Source organism: Manihot esculenta, chromosome 7, assembly GCF_001659605.2.
Source record: "Manihot esculenta cultivar AM560-2 chromosome 7, M.esculenta_v8, whole genome shotgun sequence".
In the NCBI taxonomy this organism is placed as follows: Eukaryota; Viridiplantae; Streptophyta; class Magnoliopsida; order Malpighiales; family Euphorbiaceae; genus Manihot; species Manihot esculenta.
In genome coordinates, this window is record NC_035167.2 from 33,308,147 (window position 1) to 33,333,823 (window position 25,677).

General features: G+C 34.6%; 2 protein-coding genes across 9 annotated transcripts; one reads left to right on the forward strand and one right to left on the reverse strand.

Moving 5' to 3' along the window:
• Positions 1-84: 84 nt before the first annotated feature.
• Positions 85-19,866, reverse strand: LOC110619217 (anaphase-promoting complex subunit 1). Of its 8 annotated transcripts, none has more exons than XR_002488623.2 (39): positions 19,535-19,865; positions 18,945-19,008; positions 18,424-18,508; positions 17,597-17,880; positions 17,382-17,487; positions 17,120-17,280; positions 16,573-16,760; positions 16,391-16,460; positions 15,665-15,835; positions 14,681-15,162; positions 13,840-14,299; positions 12,194-12,532; positions 11,794-11,877; positions 11,180-11,272; positions 11,008-11,067; positions 9,858-9,956; positions 9,470-9,610; positions 9,185-9,265; positions 8,936-9,007; positions 8,397-8,468; positions 7,528-7,621; positions 7,351-7,433; positions 7,118-7,174; positions 6,888-6,965; positions 6,628-6,749; positions 6,379-6,539; positions 5,487-5,563; positions 5,291-5,404; positions 5,094-5,195; positions 4,421-4,561; positions 3,930-4,103; positions 3,673-3,736; positions 3,452-3,591; positions 3,203-3,360; positions 2,580-2,658; positions 2,287-2,385; positions 859-1,310; positions 624-733; positions 85-226 (listed from the first exon to the last, which is right to left on the reverse strand). XR_002488623.2 is itself a non-coding variant. In XM_021762508.2 (37 exons), exons 1-37 carry the CDS (start codon positions 19,759-19,761, stop codon positions 915-917), a joined length of 5,478 nt encoding a protein of 1,825 aa, XP_021618200.1. In that variant the 5' UTR covers positions 19,762-19,865; the 3' UTR covers positions 114-914. The 8 variants fall into 8 exon arrangements, 3 of the variants coding, with proteins under 3 accessions (XP_021618200.1, XP_021618203.1, XP_021618202.1); XR_006351175.1 differs by having other exon boundaries at positions 114-518; XR_002488622.2 differs by having other exon boundaries at positions 624-1,310.
• Positions 19,867-23,242: 3,376 nt separating this feature from the next.
• Positions 23,243-25,225, forward strand: LOC110618625 (probable protein phosphatase 2C 30). Its single transcript, XM_021761799.2, has 4 exons — positions 23,243-23,768; positions 23,990-24,334; positions 24,431-24,610; positions 24,716-25,225. Exons 1-4 carry the CDS (start codon positions 23,334-23,336, stop codon positions 24,878-24,880), a joined length of 1,125 nt encoding a protein of 374 aa, XP_021617491.1. The 5' UTR covers positions 23,243-23,333; the 3' UTR covers positions 24,881-25,225.
• Positions 25,226-25,677: the final 452 nt, after the last annotated feature.

A 25,677-nucleotide genomic window follows, 5' to 3' on the forward strand; every position in this document is an offset into this window, starting at 1 on the left:
ATTACTTTAGAAAATTGGCCTATGCCTTGAATGCTCCCAGCATACCAACACAATGTTAATGGCAAGAATCAAAAGTAATCCGAATGCATACAAACAATTTTTTTTTACCAACAAAAAAAAAAAGCAACTTCTGACTTTTTTTTTCATGTAGTTCTTCACATCTCCTATATAATGCCTAGTCCTTGTAATTGAATCCAAGTTTCTACCATTGCTAGAATTTGAAATCCTAAACAAGAAAAAAACTAATTAGCTGTCCCAAAAACCAACTTCCTGAATAAAATCAAATAAGATATTACTTCAAATTTTACAATAAAAAATTAAATCAACTGCATAGGCTGGAAGAACCCACAGGGTTGACTCAATGAGCTAGAATTCCACTTTCTCAACCTAACAACCCTCTCGGATTACAGGAAAGATTCGCATATCTCTGTTTAAACAAGGTGGTAAACTTTCGCCAGAGCAGAATTCTAATCCTGCCATATATTCAGATTGTCTTCATTGGGGTTTCCTTGGTCTGCCTGATAATGGAACCAATTGCTTTACGAATACATTTAGCAAACCCCTGACTCCAAACCCAGGACATAGTAATTTCATTTCATAAATGAACAAATGCTAGCATTTACCTCAAACATCTTGCATTTCCATAGTTGCGCCGCAAGGCTATGCCACATGCTGAAATATGAATCTTCAGAACGGTCATGCTTATAGAACGATTTGAGTCACTTTATGAAACCTTACAAGCATGTACAAGAGACTCACAACATAAGCCATCACGAGATATAATTGCAATCCTGATTGTTTCTTCATCTCAAGGCCTAATGTAAAACCCTTCTAAAGGATCGGGATTACAAGAATTACCGAAAACATTAAGGGCATTGCTCATGATGATACCCTTTTTTTCTGAAAAACCTCATCTAATGACTCCACGAAGAAAACAAGGATTTATCCATCTCGCCAATAGCATTGATATGAGTAGTTGGAAATAACAAACGCAATAATGGAACTGAAGATGATGAAGAGACCTTGGGCTTGACTTTCTCCAATGCTATCCTGATGACAGAAGGAGCTGGGACTCCAAACCACTGAAGATACCATGAAAGAAGTACTGAATTCTTCTCTCCTTGTTTCTCATCACTGGGCCATCGTGCTGAATTCAAATAGTTGCACAAATCATTCTTCAGTGCCTCTGAAAATGTTAGGAGCTCTTCGACCTGCTTCCTAAGAGATCCTAGAAAGACAGACTGAACAACGCCCCCTCTTGAAGTTGTCAATCTTCCACTCAGAAGAGCCTCATTGTAGGTTAGCGCAAGCTGCAACCAGAACATCGCACTATTATTGTCACACACAAAATATATATATATATATATATCAAAGGTCATCTTGCCAAAAAAAGGGATGTTTGTGCTGGTTTGACAATTGCTCACAACAAGTCTGTTTCCTGTTATTGTCAAGTAGCTTTGTGTTGAGCATGATTGATAGGTCTACAAATGATGGAGCAATGCATACCACAAGGATTATGATGGTAATGATATTATCTTGACATGTGAAATTTCTCCACCTAATTAAGTTCTTTGGTGTATGGTTCTTTACCATCAAGGAAAGTTGACGACAATATTCAAAACCACCAAACAAATTAATTTCCAGCTTTAATATTTGCTACGCAGAGCAGATCAAACACGAAGCTCTAGGTTTTCCACAATTAGTAGGATTGACACCACATTATTTATTCCATGAACTGATGCTGCTGTTCCAGAGAAGCTGCATAGCATCAACATTCAACACATGATCTTTCATCTGATGCTAGCAAAAGAGCCTTCAACTAGGATATCCAAATGAATGCCATGGAAAATTTTGTCTTAAAATAAAGAGCTCCATGAAAGCATAGCACACAAAGGTTAAAAAGATCCAACCAAGTGGAGTTGCTCTCATAAACTGATCAAATGCAGAGAACTGAAACTTGTTTATGAAACATTCATTGCTTCTTCATGCCAAAGCTAATCCTACTTTTTTGCGTTAAACCATCATATAATTTTGAGTTAAACCATCAAGTAGTTCAATACTATGGAAGAATAGGTTTTTAGGTGACTGATTAAAATGGTACAATAAGCATTCTACAAATTCACATAGTTCCTCTGAAATTACAGAACATATATGGTCAGCTAACTATTATCAGCATTACTGTACCACAGTGTCCCAAATTTTAGAGCACCTGAAATATGCACTATATAATCCCAGAGAGATTGAATACTACTGATAAAACAAAGTGCTAGGAAAAAGAAAAATTACCTTCAAATTAGAAATAGCCAGCGAGTCTCCAGAAACAAAAGTGCCATTTGTAACTTGGTCAGTCATGGACCCAACAGTAGTATATAATGACAAATAGACCTGCAAATATTTTGGAAAATTATATCTACCTAGACAATGAGAAATACCAATAACTTAAGTAATGCAATGCAAAACCCACAACTGAAATAACTGAAGCATGTTTATTTCACGTTCTATAATTTGTTCCACTAACCACATTTGATTGGCAGCACCAGAATTTTAGTTGAATAATTTGCATATACTTGTACAAGTACCTGTAGAAGAGCTGGTCTATCTTTGCTAATACACTCATATAATACTTGCAAGCAGAATTCCTGGAAATCAGTATCTGATCTGCAAATAATAGAAAAGAAGAGAAATTAAACCACTTTTCCTGCATGGAAAACAATTACACAGTCCTTTGCCTGTTTTTCAGGATCAATATAACCGAACTAGGGCATATAAGATAAATAACAAAATAACTTTTTCTCCATAATTGAACATTTAGAATACTATTTAAAGTAATCTAGACCCAAGTCATAAGAGGGATTTCCATGATAATCTGCTGAACTCAAGATGCCGGACTGATAATCTGCACTATCCAACAACACAGATTCATCTATGCATGACAATTCATAGTGCCTCCACTTCTTGCTAGAAAGAAGAGAAGGTTGTGGTCAAGTAATGGTCCAAATGAGGCCACAGCAAGAGCCCATTAATTTATTTATACCCAAGGTATGGGATTGTAATTTATCACAAACTTGATTGCCCAGCCATTTTGACATTTTCAGAATGGAAGTGGTATCTGACCACATGAAGTATTTCAGATTTTAGTGCAACAAGTATCAAAAGCAGATGAGAGTAACACTAAAATGGAAGGGAAGATCTGTACACTTACCTGCAATTCCAGGAAGGGTCACAGCAGAGTTGAGCAAAGGCAATTAAGCTAGGATCAGAGGAGAAGGTACTGACCAACTGATCAACTGAAACAGAACTCAAACCACTTTTGCCACTAACAATGGGACTACATGCTCTTGTACTTGTCAAACCAAAAACCTGAGCAACCATAAGTTGATATAAGCTAAAGCTGCATAGAAAGGAATCAATCTCGGCAAAGGTCATTAGGGTAGAGCAGAAAAACAATTACCTTATGCATTGCTCGTGAAAGCAATGATTGGCGTCCTACAGGATCATCCACATATGAACAAGCGCCAACCTTCCGCTTGATATAGAGAATACCAGAATTAAATGGGTCATTTTTGTTGCCAAAACTCCACCAAGGTTTATCTGTCAATGAGTAACAGAATATTTCTTAAAAACCTTAAAACAATATAGAATAGAAGCAATGTTATAGCAGCATCCTCCAACCTTCAGGGACAAGCTCCATCACTTGAGGCCAGTACCGAGGGCCACACACACGTACACTCTTCAACTGCAACCAGCACATTAATAATCAATCAGCCTGAGAAATATTAAAACAAAGATATAACTGATTTTAGGAAATATACTCCTATATGTTCAAAGCCACAGAGTTGGCAACAAAAAATCAAAATAAAAAAGCACCAATTAAAAGAGTGTGTGCATAGATTTCAAAAATTTTAATGAGTTTAGTTCTGTGAACTTACAACTGCACGTTCAGGCAAAATACAAGGAGTAACTTCACAATAACTTGTTTCTGCATAATGTTCAGTTTCCCTAACAGTAACTTCAAGAGGAGCATAAACAGGTAGACCACTGTCAACATCAACTGTCTGAATCCAGCGAGCCTCCATTGCTAGGACATATAAATGCCTAAATGCCTGAAAAACTCCCCTCCATAAGCATATATATTGGTGGCAACACAAAAGGAACAGGAGATACGACCCATCTATTGATATGACAATTTTTTTTTCTTTAGCTTAAGATTAAACAGCCATCTATTGAAGTACAATGTTTTATATTAAACAATAACAGTACCAAGAAGATAATGAATAATCATGACCAGCCTGGGGGTGCAAAAACCAATACACTTCTCAAACAGGAGATTATTGTGTTTTTTGCAGTTCATAAACAGTAAGTGGTTTCTTGCAGCATTTATTCTGCAGATTCGCCTCATTAGGTCAGCACTTTCATGTACCTGAAGGTGGCAGCGATTATCATTTGGTCCAGTAGGCAAACGTGGGTAGAGAGTAATCAATAAAGCAGCAATAGAACTGTTGCTTGTTGAAAATGTCCGCATTCCTCCCCCAAGAAACAAGAAACCAATTGCCAAGCTTATCTAAAATCGAGGCAGAGTTGCACAATAATAAGCATTAATATGCAAAAATTGTTTCTTAGGACTCGTATAAAATGTAATAGCCAACTGATGTAAATTATCTCATCTTAATTGAATTTTAATGCAAATGAAAATGGTATCATCGGAATGCAAGTAAGGCCTAAATGGATTAATAATTCATCCCCATTCATGAATGCCAACAAATCATGTTAATCTCTTGTTAATAATGGTCTAGAAAGCAACAGCCTGAAAATATTTCTATAATATATTTTTTACGCAATTGGGCTCCTAGATATGCTTTGCTTCTTCCACGCATGAAAAAAAAATTTGAAAAAAGCTTGACAAGAAATTTAAAGATAGGAAGCCAAAAGCTACTTAAGTACCCCAGTCACCTTGCATTCACTATTAAAACTGTTCAGAGAAACCAAGTATCTTAAACCATATATTAAGATAGAAAAGCACCAATGATTCCATTCAAATAAATAAGTTCATTTGGGAAACAGGAAATTTCATGATTGCTACCAGAGGAACTTACAGCCATTTGAATTCCATAATTAGCATGACCATCTGCAGAATTACGGTTTCGAAGAAATCTCAGTAACCGAAATGTTTGTAGATGTCCAGAACCAGCCATAACCTGACTCATAACATCACCACCACACACTTAGAAGTTCCATTCCAAACAGTATAAAGACATTGAACTTGTAATGTCGATATTCAACTTCCACATACCACAGATAAGGAAAGAACAATGAGGTGAAGGCAGATTTCCAATGTGCCTCGGTCAACATATCGAGACAATCCCTTGGGAAAGGTATTTCCACCAGTAGTAGAAACAGGCTTGATCTGGAAAAGTTTGCAGACATGTTCTAGTATCAATATACCAATATATATTAATCGAGTAAATTACATATGCTGGATGCACAACCTCATTTAGAAAGTAAACAGCATATTCATAAAGTAATTCCTGCACATTTCCATCCTTTGTGCCAGCAAACTTCAAACCTGCCCAAATGAAATAATAATAATAACAATAGCAATAATAACAATTGCAAAGAAATAAACAAAAAAGGGAGAAAAACAAAGATGCTTCAGGGAAAAAAATGCAAATGCAAAGCAAAAACACCATATAAAAAATCCATTCTATCAAGTATATATGCCCTGGAACAGTGAACACAACATCAAAATAAAATCATTGTATGTTTTCTAAGAATTTCAACTTCTTTTTATACTGACAAAAATGTCTAGATAGAAATGATAGTAAACAAAACTTTTTGACAAGTCCAAATGTGTCGATGGTTTTTATTTACTAAGCTTCCCTAAAGTGGCTAAACAAAAGAAAGTTTAGTATGACAGAAGTCAGAATCAGCAAATCCTGAGATACTAAATATTGTTAAAACTACATAATTTGTCAATAATTAATAAAGTCTAGCACATGATTTGTATTTTATTTTATCAGTCAGGTCAGCTCATCTTCATAAACATCCTTACTTTCTCAAGTTATTACTAATAACCAGTTGCATTTTTGTTGTATGAATCCTAATTTCTTCTTCATTAATGTTAGTCCTTCAGTAAGCATAAGCAAGTCTAGATATAGAGTGCCACCACAAATTCCAGGTCTTATATAATCATTACAGTATGTGAACTTTGAATTTTCTATGTTTTTTAATTTCTTTGAGAATGATACAATATTTATATACAAAATATCCTTATATTATGCTAACAATATTTACATAGTTGACTTACTATAACACAGTAAAAGCAGCAAAGTAACAAATAATAGAAAAACAAAATCTCAGGAATCAAACACAATTACATACCTAATGAAATACATGCTCCTGCCACTATATTTACATATGCCTGGACAAAGGTTTCTGCATCCATTTCATCAATATCACTTATGTCGTCTCTAAGGCCTTCAAGACCATTTTTCACTATCTCAGAAATCTGGGAGAGAATCCAATCTTTGGAAGGATGCACCCTGACAAACAGCACCCATATTTGGAAATGATGTCCACCCATATAGAGCAAATCTTATTGACTGGACTAACTTAAGTAACCAGCACTACCTGCTCCACATTATCAAATTCCGGGCTATGACTCGAAGCATTATGAAGTCAGGCCTCACATATTGCAAATCAAAATAAGTCTGAGGAATAGAAAGCCTCGACACAATTGCCTCCGATTCAGTCTGTTTCAACAAGTAAAATGATAAACTCTTAGCTTGAGCCTTTTGTAAAATTTCCACAAAATTAGAAAAATGGAGTTCACTGTCTAAACCCTTTCAAGTAAAGTTGCAAAAAATCATGTAATATCAACACTTAAATACCTTCAAAAACATTAGAGAAAGAGCAATTATAGCTCCAGGTGCAGTAACATCAACATTGACTGCAGTTCCATCCATCATCTATAATTCATCGGAAGCAAAGTTATAACAGTGACATGAACATTTGCTCAAAACAAGAAAAAGAAAAGGGAAATTTTTCTGAGACAGCTTTTCAAAGACTAGGTTACTCTTATGGAAAGATTGCCATGGCGAACAAGCTGAGATAACCTGACCTGCCCAATTCCACGATTGTGTTCATCAGTTGACGGTGTCAAGAACAGGGGTCTTTCCTGAAAGGAAAAAAGAACAGAAAATAAATGATACAGTGAAATTAAGAGAACTCGGATCTATGATCACCAATACCTGAATACTCATATTAATATTGTTTTAGATGCTTCATGAGTTAACGCTATGGTATAGTTATCAGAATAGCAGTGATGTCTCTAAGAGAAATTCAACAGCATACATTATGAATTTCCTTGCCACCAATGTAGTGAAACAATCGATCAACCAAACTGTCCATAAAACCAAGTGCATCTTCCCCTCGGCCTGAATTAACAGCATAATTAACATAACATAATTAAAGAACAGTAAACTTTCTCATTTGAGTAGCGCAAGACTGCAAGTATTGACCCACTCATACCCAATGCAACAAGACCCAATGCAAAGCCTGCAGAAACAGCATAGCCCTCTCTTTCAAGTACATTATCACCTCCACTTCTACGGCCCATTTCACCCTGCCAAAGTAATTTATATTAAGATAACTCCAAGCATACATGAGCTGTCAATATCTCATCTAAAAAGAAGACCAAGCAAGCTCTTTTTTTATTCAATTCCAGTTCAAATAAACATGGTTTTATAGTGGCATCATTGTTTTACAACACAAAATAGTTGTTAAACTTGTGTCAAGCCTAACTCAGTCCAAAAGCTAACTAAGGGGTAGGGGTAGAACTAGCTAAGACCCTTACAAGGGGCTCATTACACCTGACTCGTCCCCTATCCCAGACCACTAATTGTAACACCCTTAGCGTAAACAGGGCAAGGATTGTCTTTTTTAGATATTTCAAAACTAAATCATTTCCTTTTAAGTACAATTAACAAGTTATTAGATAGTTCTATAAATTTCATAAAGTGAATATAGTGAATATGAGATTTTAAACTAAAATTTCCCCAGGACTATACATAGGTGGGGAGTCTCTAAGCCCCTATCCCAAACCAACGTGAAATTCAACACACCTCTTAAACCCAAAACTTCATTAGAGCATGAAATATTTAAGAGAGGCTTAACATTGATGGGATGCTCTAATACCATGTTAAATTTAGATCAAATATAACTCATCCCAAAAGTAAGCTCAAGGGAGAAGCCTCTAAAGTAACCAACATGGGATTCAACAGTAGTAAATACACCAAGTCCCTAAGCTACATGCATATGGTAAAAACATGCAACAAAACTTAGTCATTTACATCTGTAAGAACTTAGAAGCATTATCACAAAAGGAGAAGAAACTATACCAAAAGGATTTGCATTGTCTGTGGGTGCACTGATCCTTCATAAAGAAGCCCAAGTGACACTAATGCTGCTGACTGGAGGAGGGAGAGGGGAAAAAAATAGAGCACAAAGGTCAAAATCACCATTTAAAATTTCAGTAAATAATATCTGCAATTATATTTTGCCCTTACGGCATTTTGCATGGCTATGCAAATCATTTTAGACGTTTCAGAAACAATGTTACCATAACATGAGTTTAGCAACTACTATAACCATGATGAGTCAACTCCATTAAACTGACATATAAATCACTACAATCAGATCTAGAGCTACATTAGACACACACAGAGGTGCAACCGGGCAAGCTGAATGTTTCATGCATAAGAGCGAGATGTTGATGATAGAAACACCAAGGAAGATGGATTAGTTGTTTATAGTGGATTACAGAAGAAAAGGACATATAATCATCACATTTTAAAATGTAAGTTCAGCGAATAAGTGATCTTTGATGTTCTAACTTCTAAACAAGAAACAAAGATGTGTGCAGCTCAATGATACATACCTGCAGAAGGGTTGGCAATTCCAATTCTGGAAATGAAGAAGAATGTCGAGCAGGTATATGCACATAAAGTGTCTGCCACATAAAACACAACCAGTTCAGCTCAGTTCTGTGAATTGAAGGGATGTGGATGAAGAATATAGAAAATTATTTGTTAAACCCTTCAAACAGAAAAATAAAAGATTTCAGTAATAATAACCATCACACAGGCTGGCGAGGAAGAAAAATTGGGTATCATATATATAACACTACCTTTGATATTGCTGGTTGCATTGTCCCCCTATAGGAAGCAGCCAGGCCAAGCATTAATCCTACAGTTGTGCTCTCATGTTCCTATTGAATTGAAGAGTCAAGAAAATGGAGACAGTCAAAGAAGAAAGATATATGGAAAGGAAAAATAAAGAGACATCTAAAACAAATTGTTGATACTACTCTTGAATGTAGATAATAGACATCAAATTGCTAACTACTACATCCTAAGAGATCTAAAAGGAAAATATATATATATGTAGGAGAGGAACATAACCGGTGTCAAACCTGTGTGAAATATGTATATATGTCAGTAATAATTAAAACACGCAGATACCCATGTAATCCTAAAGCAAGGAGAAGTCCAGCATGAATAACATTTGGTTCCTCAGGTTTGTTATATATAATCCATGTTCTGGACACTTTTCCCTGCACATAAAAGGGTTTAAAAAAATAGAATATAAGATTTAAGAAAATATTATGTCACATGGTGATAGTACATACTGGTAGAAAAACAGTGAAAATGAACATAAATCTCAAACTGAAAATAATAAAACAAAAGATAAACTTTAAGGCAATCATGCATCCATAGGACAATTGAAGTATATTTAGCAAAAGATGGAAGACAGTGAGATGGACAATATTTTCACAAGTCACAAGAAACATATGATCTTACCTGAAGTGGTGCCAACCTTAGTCCGGCAGCAACAGCATTGTGAAACTCTGGCCAGGACTTAAGTTCTTGAATATTTCTTATATTAGGGTCCAGATTAACCTATCAAAAGAAATGTCTAGAAGAGGTCAAAATATATAAAAGGTGACGATTTGAGTGTATGATCTTAAGAGGGATGAAAGGAACAAGGTCAAAAGATTGCGGAGCAAAAAGATTACAAATAGCTCCAAGAATACAACAAAAGAGAACAAATTAGCAAAAGAAATAAAGGCTTATTTACTGATAGAAAAGTAGAAAATATCCCAAAAAAACAAATAACTGGACTATTCTGTTCAAGTGCAAACAATTTTCTTAAAGATGGAAAACTCCCAATCTACACTACCAGAGGAAGACAATTAAAACTTGTGTTATCAGTCTTCCTTTATAAGACTCATTTTGTTTTCTGGCTTTTTTCCAATTGTAAAACACACATTTTATGAACAAACCACCATTGACAACCCAATCATCAACAACGTTCCCATCTTGCTGCACTCCACACCACCACAACCAAATCATTGCAACCATCACCACTATCAACACCACCAGTATCACCCACCACCATTAATGTCAATGCTACTACCACCAATAGCACTCCCTTTGCCACCAGAAATACCACATCCTTCACCACACACCACCACCATGCTATTAGCACTATCTCTGCCCACCAACAGACCCTCATATGAAGGCCAGCACCACCTGTATATTTTTTTTATATTTATTCCATAATCCTAATATATAAACATAACCAATTGAATAAGAAGCATAGAAATAGAGAAAAAGGGAATAATTTTCCAGGGGAACATGATAGGTGGGAAAAAAGAAAAGGATACGGAGAAAAGAAATTTGTTTTCTGCTGGTAAACAGCATCAGTACCTAATCTTTTCTATCAAAAAACATGCAACACCATATAGTATGATAGGAAACTGGATTCTAATAATTATTTTTGAAAAAATGCACATAATAGAGCATCTAGCAAAAGTTTCCATAATTAATATTTATCATAGACAATGGAATAATTCATCATGAAGATAAGAAAGTTTTGTCAGAACTAACATCAATTCATGTACTGAAAAAGGGGGAAAATAAAAGATGAATTAATCTAACATGAACATACAGTTGCATTTTGTTGGGCAGGCAACCGACCTGCTAAAACAAGCTTTGGGACAGTGAAAGCCTACAAAAAAATAAAGAAATTCAATAAGCAAACAGAAGTGCATCTTCCAGAAATCAATTTCAAACAAGAAAATCAAAGGGAAAATAAAAAGAGCAGTAATAAACAGAATTACCTCTGTTAAGAGAGTAGATATTGTTGCCAAAGTAAATGCCCCACGGCCCAGGGGAAGTGCAGTGGTCCTTTGTGCTAGGTGCCACAATTGAGCCTTTCCAAATAAACAAATGGGAAAAAGAAATGCATGAGGCTTCATTTGTGATTGTGATTGGGAGACCAAAAATGTTCTTTTACAAATGAGTATATAACTATCAAAATATGAAATTATGTCACGTTGGTCCTAATCATTCTAGGTCTAAGATACAGATCCTTGCACTGAATTCAAACTTGATTAGGCACAATTTCTATAGCTATCACAACATGAAATTATGTTTACCAAAGTGGTACTCATCATTTTAGGTCTAACCTTTTGCTTCTCTCTACAACATGGATCTGGTTAGTGTTCCTCCATTCTGCTCAACAATATATTTCTAGGGTGTTCAAATCTCAAGCGTATTATAGTCCAAGAAGGAAATTTGAATTTTGGAATATAGAGCACGAGAGAGTGGATCTCTAAAAGACATTAGGTTATGCTTTTTTATTTAAGCACATCCCAGCATTTAACATTTTAATTGTACAATGTTAGGTGATAGGAGAAAAAAATCAAATATTATTACAGCAAGTAAAGTGTACCTGCTGGATATCCTGATCAGAAGTACTGGGATTAACTGATGTCTGGATAGCCACAGGTCTTGCAGAACACAAAAGGCGTCTAACCTAGTAGAGGTCAAAGTAGCAGGTAAAAGAAAGATCTGAAATGCATAGAAGATACCGTGTAGACAAAGTGCATTTTCAATAATGCGAGTAAAATCCAAGGTAACCAACCGACAGATTACAGATGACACCACAAGATTGAATATTAACCATGTAACTTTCAAACATTGAAAATTTACATCAGGAAGCATTTCAACCCTATAGGTTCTGGCTAACCTCCACTAAGGATTCAAATAGGCAATACCATAGATTAGTTGACAGCAGTTACAAATTGCATCCTATAAGTATTAATGATAAAATGTAAAAGACCTAAGCAGACCTCATTCAATCGCAGATCTCGACCATACCGCAACTGAGTGCTAGAGTTCAAGATGTGCTCCATACCATCCATCATGGGTCCCTCAGCAGAATCTGTATCCTCAAACTTTGAACTCTCCAATCCAGTTGTGTCAGAAACAGAAGAGGGAATCGTCACTGGATGCAAATGTAGCATGTACGGCGACGACATTGATATCAAATTCACATTGGATTGAGTTTCAAGTTCCTTAGATTTGTGAGTATGCGTCAAATGTGACAAAGCCAGATCTTCTCGACCGAGAAGAACGTATGCAGCTGCAGACCAGTCGGTTGGTGGAGATTCCCGGCACTTATCTAACACCTATGAAGAACTGAAATAATTATACACTTGATGAACTCTACAAGTTTCAAACAAATGGGAAGGGCATGAAGACAACAAATATTAAACTTGAAATAGTCAAAATAATTGTCAAATAGGTTTTCCTAGGTTCTACAATCCAATGGAGTTTTTTTTTTGTGGGCTTGTTCAAGTAACCATACTTTGCCATCACCATTTAGAAACAAACATTTTGCCATCACCATTTAGAAACAAACATTTTGCCATTACCATCTAGAAACAAACTTACAACAGCATGACTTTGAAACTTGGACTTAACTAAAAATGTTTGGTCACTAGTAAGAATACTTAACTCTTATTGTGATTTGGTTTACTCATGACTATATTAGTTATTATGAACCATGAAGTCCTTTTTTTAATGACTTCAAATTACAAAATCTATTTATCAAATTATTTTTTTAATAAGATTAAGATTATTTTTAACTTAATAAAAATTCTCGCTCAAGCATGTTAAATTTGGGCCAGGCCTAACTCACCCCAAAAGCTAGCTCAAGGGGGAGGAGTGCCTATGGCCCATATAAGGGGCACATTACCCCTTTCCACAACCGATGTGGGATTCAACAACCCCTCACGCCCAGAATTTTTACTGGTGCATGACACATTTATAGGGCGCCCAACATCGGATGGGGAGGCTCTGATACCATGTTAAATTTGGGCCAGGCCTAACTCACCCCAAAAGCTAGCTCAAGGGGGAGGAGTGCCTATGACCCATACAAGAGCCACATTACCCCTTTCCACAACCGATGTGGGATTCAACAAAGCAAAATGATAAAGGGAGGCCTCTTGGATAAAAAAATATAACATTAAAGCGAAGAGGAGGAGGACAATCAAACAAAGATGGATGGCTAAGGAATAATCCTGAGAATAAGCCAACAGTAATTAGAAGCACCCAGATGTAAAATGCTTGAAGAAGAGGAAGAAGAAATAAAAAGATGGCTAAGGAATAATCCTGACAAGTGACAATGCTCAGCAGTAATTAGAAGAGCACTGCACTTGCTAACTCAATTTCTTCCACACAATAGAAGAGTCCAAAGATAGGACATCAATGACCAAACCTCATGTAAGCATTAATTAGTAGTAGCTTCAATATTGAAAATTAATAAAAATCAAGTTTCCTACCTTGCTTCCGCAGAAAAAACATAGTAATAGCTTCAATATTGAAAATAATAATAAGCATTGTTCACGTCATTTTCCTCCCAGAAACTACCACAAGTAGTTACAGAGTTTCTCAAGTCCATTCATGCTGTAGAACAAAAAGTAGCCCAACTTACATGTCGCAGAGGAAGAGATACACCAGAAGGCAGGGAGTCGAGCTGTTGCAGTCCAAATCTTTCCCCAGCCATTGCCAAGACAGTGAGCTCCTCACTATTTGTGTATGATCCTCTAGCAACATTACAGTGAACACCAGAAGATAGCTTCTTGCCTATCTGTTTACCACCACATAATAAACTGTAGAAGGAGACTATCTTTCGCGCCCGGCTCATAACAGAACTTCCATCTTTGTAAATTAAAGGCGGGAGATCATTTTTATTAGCAGAACTACAACCAAATTGCAAGCAGTGTTCAAGCCACCTGAATAAACTAGAGGCAGTTTTTTGGGAGCAAGTCTTAGCACATATCCCAATTTTCTTAAAAAGGCCTGGAAAATCACGAATGTAATGATCTAAGTAACTTTCCTGGCCAAGAAATTTCGCAATGTTGCATAGTAGAACAGCCAAAAGCTCCAAGTCCCTACCAAAAAAAAAATTTCACTTGCCAATTTTAAAGAACATAGAACTAACATGTGTAAATAATATCATGCAAAACATTTTTGTTTAGAGGAAAACCAAAATTCATATATTTAGCACAAAAACAGGAAACAATTGTTCAGTATCTGACAATCACAAAATCAAGGTCATTTCAACTAGTGGAGATCATAAAAAGCAAATGTTGTCCACCAGTTTTATGTTCAATCCAATTCTTAATGCCAATAAACAGCACTTCCATTGATTCTCAACTTGTCATACAACAGAGACATCAAAATAAAAGAAAAAATGTGGGTAACAAGTACTAATTAGAGAATAATATAGTTCTAAAGGAGTATGGTAGCAACATCGTATGCATTAGACTTACCGCTTGCGAAGATTATCCAGTTTCAGATTTTCATATAATGCATGCAGAGAATCCAGAATCCCCTGTAAGAAACATGATGCTTCTGAACTTTGTTTACATCTTGTATTTGGTCCAGAAGAATCTATATCCTTCACATCAAGTGACATTGCAGAAGAAATTCGAGTCGTGAAGTTTAGCTTTGGGTAGTTCATGTGAAATTTGCTGTTAAGAAGGAATTCCCAGGAAGAAAGCATCAGGGAACTTGAATACTTATGAGAAACTTCATTGGACTTTCCACACATTCCAAGTACAAGACCGCAAAATGAGTTCCATTCAGCATCAACACTAGAATCGACCTTTGACAAATATTCAGAGTCAGCATCTCCCCAAAGAACACCGAGGAAATGATTGTAGAAACTTGAACTGAGCCCCTCAGCCATTGCTGTGATACAATCATTCACCAATACAGATGAAGGGCTTCTTTGTAATACACATCGAAACATCTTGGGAAAAAAAACAAAAATATATATAAATAGTCAAGTACAATAAGATAACAAATAACGCAATGCTGAAGGAAGAAAACAGATAAACATAATTAGACTCTGACAATTTTTTTAGTTTACGACCACCAGACTTTCTCAATCTAAAATTGGGATTCATAAAAGCATTAAGCCTTAGCAAACTCTTAGCAATATTTCTACACCGCTGACTGAACTCAAGTAAACCTGATCTAAACTAGTTGGGTTGGGGTCCAAGAATTATTTTTCTTCGATCTTCTCTACCTAGGCCAAATGAAACTCTAGCACAATATGGAGCTAAAATATGGACAAAGTTATGCCACAAATGAACAGGTTCCAGATTAATGACCAGACAAAAAGTCAACAAAGCTACAGATTACACCCAACTGAAAGTGAACTTGAAAATAAAAACAATAGCACAAGTATTGTACTGAATATATGATCTCTCTGCTAAGCAACAACCTTCCAGAAATACAAATTAGCATACCTGCCCATTATTGGTTATTAGATTGACACGCCCCTCCACAGCATCAGCCAATCCTAAAATCTTTATGTTGTGGGGAGTGGATACTGTCTCTGAGAACTCTGAATTATGTGAAATCCAACCTTTACCCAAGCAAGATGGCAATGAATACTTGCACAGGCATTGCTTCCCAGACTGCAGTATGGCACATATATCAATGACGCATTTCTAGCAAGATTATACTTTATACTAAAAAAAGGTCAAAAGAAACTTGGCAAACAACTGTTTGTTATCCCAAGGGAAAAATACAATCAAAATATTGATAGATAAGAATGTATATCATGTAGAACACAATATGGAGAATAATAGGAAGTTTTATTAGGTACCTGACAGCTAGAAAATTATATTTTTCTTTCTTTTATAAAGAATAGTAATTAGGAATTTTCATTTGAAAAAAAAGGTACTTTGGTATGCAAAACTATCTGTCAGAAGCAACTAATAATTTTTTAACTAATTGCAAAAAAGAAAATTGCAAAATTTATATGCAATGCAATTCATTAGCCAGCTCTGCTCAATATGAGACAACTGAAATGCTTGTTATTAGCTACATCAATATGTATCATCAATGAACAGACCACTTTTTGTAAGATTAAGATCCTCAGTTTGCCATAACGCTATCCACGTTATACAATCAAAAAATTTTTAAATCTGCATGACAAAACACTCATGGATGCAGTAAAAGAAGCTCACATAAAGAAGAATTGTGTTGTCTGGAGCCAAAACAATGATGTCTGTGTATGGCAGGAGACCTACTCTCACTCTGAGAAGAAAAAGAGGTAAATTAGAGCTTCATACGTGAATATACAATTTAACAAGACAAAATGAATAAATGGAAGGGAATAGAAGTAGTAGGGAAACAAAGGTAGCCCTACCTTGGACGAGTTACAACCACTGGTGCAGCTGCAATTGCAGGTAGGCTCCAGCTCATGTCAGGCTTAACATCAAAGATTATCTCATTATTTATTTCAAGACTCTGAAGCCTTACTGACAGCAGTTTCTTTTGTTCTTGAAGAAGAAAACAAATAACAGGAGCTGAGTCATCATCAGTGGCAAGAAAAATCTGGTAAACAAGGAAAAGAACAAATTGCAAAATTACACATCATCAACTGCTCAGAAAGACAATAGTGGAACAAATATCAAAATTAATATATCCAAATACAAAATAAGTGCACCATAAATTGAAAATAGCAGCAGCTCAAAAAAGATAGGATAAAAATTGAAAGTAACTGATTTGAAGAGCAAACCATGGTAAGCAAAATGTTATTTTTCATGAAAGACGGAAGAAAAAGAAAAGAAAAGTAAAGGAGCTGAAATTGAAACTAAAGAGATTACTAAAACTGGTTTTTCTCTCGTGGGAATCGAAAGGGATAGGCTAAATATAGAATCCAAAGATACTGAATAATAGATGTGACAAGGCACCTTACAAGCAGCTGTCTGGGCACCCTTCCCTTGCCATATTCTACGAAAAGAAAATTGTTTAGCTAATACATCAGCAGGAATTGCATCAATTACACTTGCACTCGCCACTTCAAGGTTGGAATTGATGACTTCAGCAACCCACACTGAATGCTGCATCTTTCCTGTGTAAGAGGGGACAAGTTCATATAGCATAACTTGGAACAACGAGAAAAAGAGAGGCAAGCAAAAGACAGTTTATCTAGTGGAAGGCAATATGAGATACCCTTATTATATGATGCCATTAGAGGAATTCGATCACTCGTCCAAATTGTTCTTTCATCAAAATCCTTCATTATGTTTAATTTTCCTCTTTCTTCAATATAAGTTGCCTTCCAAAATTCAAGTAACATGGATTGCTTGAGAGCGAGAAAGAGAAAGAGAGAAAGCAAACTATATAACTATATAAACCAAAAGAAAAGAATACAAGAACATATATACCTGTGGCTCTTCCAACAGATCCTTCAGAATCAGATGCGAGGACATTGTTACTATATCTGATTTGATTGAATGATCAAATGCTCTAAAAAAAGTCATATTTTGTTGGGGACTATGCCTACTTTCTCTTCTAGGACGGGATATATCGCATGCACCTAATAACGGACTTGTGGATAAAAAAGTAGATTGTGCAGATGAACACCCTTCAGCTGCTGGCTGAAGTAGTAAACCAAACGGAAGAGGCCATATTGATGTAATGGTACATGGGAGGGGAATGGATACTTCACCTGGTTAAATAAACAACAAAAAAGAAAATGCAGAAATAGTTAAGTTCCACCCATAAAATGAAGGAAAAGCTAAAATGAGTCTAAGATCCTGGATATAGATAATATTATGGCACATTAATGGGTTAATCCAAAGCAATATCCAGCAACAGAAAAATGCAGATGCCACTCCTTTATACATAGGACATTTAAGTTCAGGATCTCAAATTGCCAGTATCCAAAATGTGATAGTACACAATCAACCAATATAAGGTTATCACAAGAAAAGATCCCAGTTCAAACATCAAAATACTGTAACAATCAGATAATTCTCTCTCTTCAACATCTCTGCAGTATTTTGAAATTGGGAGGAAACACAACCAAGTATTTTTTACACAATAGTGCTTATAAAAGATCATAATAAACAATGTTGAGTTGCAAGATTTCACTCTAAACTCTACAGGAATGAGTGTTTTGGCAAAAACAGAAAAGGTTAAGGCCCTCCAGAGAAAGAACATTTTTTATCACATTATTAGAATATCACTGAAATAATCCCAGTCTGCTTACCTGATATGTTGTATATTGTTAGAGAATCACTTTGCAAGATACAAAGGACAGCCTCAGATACATCACCCACATGACACCAGCATGCCTATAACATAAATATATTAACTATCAATAGAAATACAATACCAGAAAAGGGAAAAATATTAATCGCAATGATACTTGCAATAAAGACAGTTTGAAACTTGGACTGAAGCAAGGTTAATGTTTAATGAGGCATAACCAGAATGCAGGTCAATTTGACTATCACCTTGAAGAAAAAACCCAGGTGGGGAAGGAGTTGCACACATTTCAAGTATAAATAACAAGCCAGAAATGATATCTAGCCCATGCAGAGCACCTTCAGAAACCATCGGCCAAAGATTATAGTCCCAAGTAATCATTTTGAGTGGTGCATGATTAAATAATACAATAAAGGTACTTGAAAAAAGAAGCAGACAACCATCTTTTAGGATGTGGCAACAATGCACCATAAGATGTCCACAGTGATATGTAGAACAATTTCACCATGGGAACAAAATTACCGTGATAACCGGAGAGGGAGAGGTGAATCTCTTGAACACTCGAGAACCTGTGGACCATATAATCCTGTTATACATGAGAAGAGAAAATTATGAGAAATCCAGGCAAGTAGTCAAGAAAGTAGAGCCAGATTTGGAGACAAAAAAAAGGTTACCAGCTATCAAATTCAAAAAATAATATTATTGTGACAAACTTTACAAGAAATACCGTTACTGTAGATAAAAATGACTTTAAAATTTTTCAATTTTTTGTTTCTCTTTTCTAACCGAGGCTGAGGGAATAGAGATCGATAAATATCCATCAATACAGCCTTTAACAGTTGCATAGTGTTTGGTTAAAATCACAACTATAAATGTAGAATGCATATGAATTCTAAAATACAGAATTCAATTGGATTTCACTATACTTCATGTTGGTACAGTTCCATACAGATTGTTTGGTCATTTTCAACGGTACAATTTAGCTTGTAAGACTACTAAATGGAGCTGAACCAACCCATTTTCACTGTCCAGAAGTAAGATTTCAATTTAAAATAATTACTAAAAATTAAGTTTAAATAAACAACCCAGCTAATAGTATCGGTAAAAGTTACTTGTTTCCTCTAATGAAGAGCTCATGATCGCAGCGATCTCTCAGAGCGGATGCCGAAGCGTCGGCGTCGTCCGTTTCGCATCTGTCTCTGACGATTTCGGGGTCGAAAAGGAAGTAATCGTACTTATCCGCCACATTATCAGCAGGCTTGCCATCGAGAGCCTCGGCGATCAAGCCAAATGGCTTGAACTCGCCAAGTACGGTAAGTTCGCGAAGTCCAGAAGGCATTTGGCGAGTGGAACTGTGAACGAGTCAGCTCAGCGAGAGAGGTAAATTCCAATAGAAATGAGAAGCGATATTTTACTCGCTCCCGCTCTTTTTTCTTCTTCTTAAGCGACCGTGTCCCGTTTTAAACCCTAGTGGTTCTTTATGTTTGGTTTCATGGAGTTGCATATTCTGGCTTTAGAGCAGCCTCGTCCTCAACTGGTTTAGTATTAAGATAAAATACTATTTGGCCTCCAAATTTTAACATTAAAAAGTTTAATATCTATATTTTAAAATTAAACCTTTTAAATAATGTCATTCCACTCTTAATTTATAAAAAAATAATATATCATAATATCAAATTGTTAATAAATACCGATATATTTTAAATATTATTAGAAAAATATAAAATAATTATAATGTGATTTCATTCATTTATAATTTAAAATATATAATTTAATTTATATTAAAATATTATTTTTAATATAATTTTTATATTATAATTTTTTATATTATAATATTATGATATACTATTTTGATAAAAATTAAATTATAAACTCTTATATAAAAAAACTGATAAAAAACATGTGACTTTTATTGTATACCCACACACTTAAGTGGTGTTTTGACTTTTTTTTATAAAGAATAACTTATAATGCTTACAACTATTTAGAACTTATAAGTATTTAAAATTTATAATAATGACATGTTTTGTTAAAATACTTATAAATAATTGATAAATGGTTAATTGACTAATAATTAATTTATAAGTAAATTTATTATTAAAAATTATATTAAATAAAATATGTACAGTGAAATTTTAAAATTAAATAAACGTGATATGGTAACTCATTTAGTTAAATAAATTTTTTAAATTCAATGTTTATAAGTATTAAAATAAAAAGTTATAGTCTACTCAATTTTTTTATAAATTATAAATATTTAATATTATATGATAAATGACTATTTGTTGTAAATTTATTTTTATTTTTTTCTCATCAAAATTAAAAGTTTAAATGAAAAATAAAATTTTTAAGTTGTCCACTTATATATCATCCTTCTATTAGACACTATTTTATTTTTGAAAATAAAATATTAAATAAATTTAATTAGATAAAAGTTTTAAATTGGTTTTCTGTTAATAATAATACTTAATAAAAATATAATTAAAATTAAAATCAGAAATATTTATAAAAACGTTTCAAAACACATATGAAGTATTACCATATTTTAATATTTAATGTTTATTTATTTTTTGTATTTTATTTATAAAAAGTGGGATATCAAAAAGTAAAAACAAAATATTTTTCTTGGTAATAGCTAAGTGTCATTAGTTGATAAATTCGGATTTATATAGCTGTCCGTATTAGCCGCCAAATTACCAAGTCATCTATAAATCTTTCAATTCTTATAGAGCTGTGCTTTTTTTGGTTGTGCGAAGATTCAGATAATAATAATGTTATGGTCTTTGCTCTTCTTTGTTTCAAGACAACGTATGACTTAGCCAGTACATGGTTTTCGAGAAGACGATATCAGCTGCCGGTAATGGAAAAAATCTTTCTACGGCACCTAATTAGCTGATGTTTATTTAAATTTACCTAATCAAAATGCGAATCTTTCTATGCGAGGAACGAGACTATTCATAACCCATGACATAACAAATAAAGATCTGTATTTGTTAAGGCCATGTCTGATTTGTTTTAATTTAGTCCTAGGTAAATTAATTAATTGTTAATTTAAAAAATATATTAAAATATTTTAATATTTTTAAAATATATTAATTAATCACTTTATAAATTTTAGCTATTAAATATTTTCTAATTAATTTATAACGTCTTTCGTGTTTATAAAATATTTAATAATTAATTTCTAAGCTTCTAATAATATATAAATTTATTATAATAATCTTACTTAATTTTATGTTATTTTTAAATTAATATTTTATTAAATGTTATTTTTTAATAAATATTTAAAATATTTATTATTATTTAATAAAAATTAAAGTTAATAAAAAATATTTTATTTATTAATATAGATGAAAAATATAAAAATTATGAGATAAATTAAATATTTTTTAAAATTAATAAATTAATTAATGAATTTTTATAAAGTTGAAGTAGTAAATTTCCTTTTAACAATTCACTTTACTTTTATTGTTCTGAAATATTCTTATTTAGCCGCCGCCGGCCGCCGGCTATCTCTTTCAACTCTTTTGGCCTTTTCCTCTGGTGGATTTTGCCTCTCACAACCTGGCCTGCGGGTATCCGTTGGTGGCGCGTCAAAGTACGCGCCCTTTCTCTACTTGTGACACTGTTGGAAATTTTGCAGTGGGCCGGCCTTAGGTTAGTACTAAAAATATTGTTTTTATTTGGATATTCCAATTAATTAATTGTTAAATCGTTTGCAATATATGTAAATATATATATAATTCAACTTTTCTCTTTTCAAGAAGTGTGCTCTGACTATTTTTTAATTATTATTATTAAACAACAACAGAGTCTTAAAACTCTTTTATTTTATAGGCTTGAGAAAACTCCAATGACATTAGTTAATTTTTTTTAACATAATTTTTCTTTGATATTTTTATGACTAACGATCATAGTGGATAATGTATGAATTTTTGAACGTACTAATATTTGAAAATATCTTATTTTTATAATATAAAAAAGATTAAGTAAAATAAAAGATAAATAACTATAATAATTATATTTGTGTATGTGATATTTACTTTAAAATGGGAACTCAAATTTAATTTAACGTTAAAGAAAATATTTTAATTAGTTTATTAAAATAATTTTAATTAATTGATATAATTTAAATTTATTATTTTAATTATATTGATATTAAGTTTATTTTTCTGAGATATAGAAATTATAATTTTATTGTTAATTATTTATGTTGCTTAAAAGTCAAAAATACCCTTAAACACATGCACACCGACCGCAAACCGTAGTCTCACATAATCACCGGCTTAAATTATCAACTCCGGAGCTTTGACCAGCGACGTGGTCCAACAAGAATCTGCTACGTGTATAATTAAAGATCACTTAGCAGGTGCCCAGTTAATTTTTTTTATTAAAAGAAGAAGAAATAAAATTTATATATATATATAGAGAGAGAGAGACCGAGTCTCCAACCAAGAGCCGGAGAAATTAACGCCTTTGACCATTGAATGATTTAGTCCATATAACTCAACCCATTAATTAATAATAATATTGCACATTTTCATTCCTTTAATATATTACCAAATATCACTCTCGTTCAAAGCGCGTTTACAGCACTCGACTCTCTACTCGCTGATGCTCTTCTCTTGCTTGCCTGCTATAAAGTCAAACCCGTACCTTTTCACGCTCTGCCTAATCCAATCTAATCTAATTAATAATAATCTTAAGTTATTAAAAAAAAGAGCCAGCATTTAATCACAGGTCAAATCCATGTCACATGAAACACGACGCCGTATCATAGCTTCATGCATTATATATATATATAACGTTCCCGGTTTATTTTCTTCGGCAGCAGTTATAAAAACGCAAAGAACGGAAGAGGGGACGCAAATCAGAAATTTAGTTACCTTTTGAAACCGAAATCAAAACGAGATGGCAGGCCTGGTGGCGGTACAGGTGCCCAAATCGCCGATTTTTTCATCGCCGATAATCCCTTCCATCTTCATCAAGCCATGTCCGTCTCCTACAATCCTTGGGTCTCAATCCCCTACATCGTTGTCGTTACAACCGTCATTGTCTGCACCTTCTGGCTCCCCGAGATCGCCTTTGGTGATTCGCGTTAATGAAACAGGGTTGGAAGCGAATTCCGCTGCGGTGTTAAAGAGGAAGAGACCGGGGAGGATTGTTATACCGGTGGTGGCTGGGATTTTGGGATTTGGTTTAGAGACGTCGAGGCGTGAGGAGGAGAGGATGGAGGTTATGGAGGCCGAAGGGGATGGGTATTCGGTTTATTGTAAACGAGGGAGAAGAGGGCTTATGGAGGATCGATTCTCTGCTTCTATTGATGTCAACGCAGATTATAAACGGGTACCCTTTCTAAAAATCACTTTCTGGCTTTGTTTTGTTTGGTTTCCGTGAAAAGTAATACAATTAAAATAGAAAAAGGAGCTCCCTTTTTTCCCCTCTATCAATTTAATTGAGCGTAAGAAATTGTAATGATTACATAATGATATCCCAATTGTATTTTCTATTTTGATAATCTGATTTTACAATCTGAAGCTGACCTGAATACATTTATGCGTTTATAGGCTTTCTTCGGCGTTTTTGATGGGCACGGAGGTGCAAAAGCAGCTGAATTCGCCTCTAAGAATTTGGAGAAGAACATTATGGCCGTGGTCTCAAGCATAAGCGAAGAGAAAACGGGAATTGAAATGGCAATTAGAGATGGGTACTTGACCACAGATAGAGAGTTCCTCAAGCAAAACGTTGGTGGTGGTGCTTGTTGTGTCACCGCTTTAATTCATAACGGCAACCTTGTGGTTTCTAATGCGGGTGACTGTCGAGCTGTTATGAGTCGCGGTGGGGTTGCTGAGGCTCTCACATCAGACCACCAGCCTGCCAGGAAAGACGAGAGAGACAGAATAGAAGCCTTGGTAAGCAATCAAATTCCAATTCTTGCAATTATTGGCAAATGTAGTAGCTGAGCCGACTCATTTGCTGATTATATTTTCTTGATTTTGTTTTTGCAGGGTGGTTATGTGGACATCTGCCGTGGTGTTTGGAGAATACAAGGGACTCTCGCTGTAACTAGAGGAATTGGAGATCGAAGTCTGAAACAGTGGGTGATTTCAGAACCAGAAACTAAAGTTTTAAAGATTGAGCCTGACTGCGAGTTCTTGATCTTAGCCTCTGATGGCCTCTGGGACAAGGTAATTTTACTGTCTTAAAACTATACTCAATCAAGTGTGCTTGCTTTGGAAAGTTATATTCTATCATTTAGATTCAAGATTGATTTTTCTTCTTCTCGTCTCCAGGTAACTAATCAGGAGGCAGTAGATATAGTTCGCCCTTTATGCATGGGTGTTAACCAGCCAGAACTATCCTCTGCTTGTAAAGAGCTGAGCCAATTGTCATCGAGAAGGGGTTCAATTGATGATATAACTGTGATGATAATCCAGTTGGGTAGTTTCAGCTCCTAATAATAGTTCCGGACCTTCTCGTATAGAAGAATTTTGGATGGAGATGGTTGAAATTTGCATCTCCTCCAAGTGTTTTCTCTTCTTGCTCATTGAAATTTGCAGCTACAGAATTTTGGATGGCAAGCAGATGATTTGAAATTTTACCCTCATCATCCTGTTGGCCTTTGGTGACGGAGGTGTCCTGGTTGTAATGCTATCCCTTCTGTTTCAATTGAATCTTATGTATGCAGAGTCCAAATCTGGAAGCATGCCTCTAACTATCTAAGCCTTGTATTCAATTTCCAAATATATATAATTACAAACATTTATATATGGAGAATTTTAATTTTCCTGTTTTGATTATTACATTTTGAGGGCATTGTTTGGTTTGAGCGGCCATTCTCATTTCACAGGCCTACGTTATTTTGTGCAAATCATTAACTGATAGCTTCTATAATCTGGCATGTCCATAACCATTGTGTTGAGCAAGAAGAAAGAGAAAGTAGGCTTTCAAAATCCTGATTCAGATTGATGGATTACATAATAGTTATGGTTAGTGTTCTTTGCATTTTATTTTATTTTATAAAAATGCTTTTTCAAGGATAATTACAATAACATGTTATAAAAGTATATAATAAATTAATTATGTTAGATTGTATAAGGATTGGCTGGACTAATTTTTCAAGCCAAGGTCTTTTAGAGTTATGCAGGCAGGGCAGCAATCTCGGCTGGTTGCTACTGCTGCAAAGAGTTTGACCATTGAAAACTGTGTCGTTTTGAAGATTCCCTTGACACGTAGCTAGTATTTTTGCTGCAGG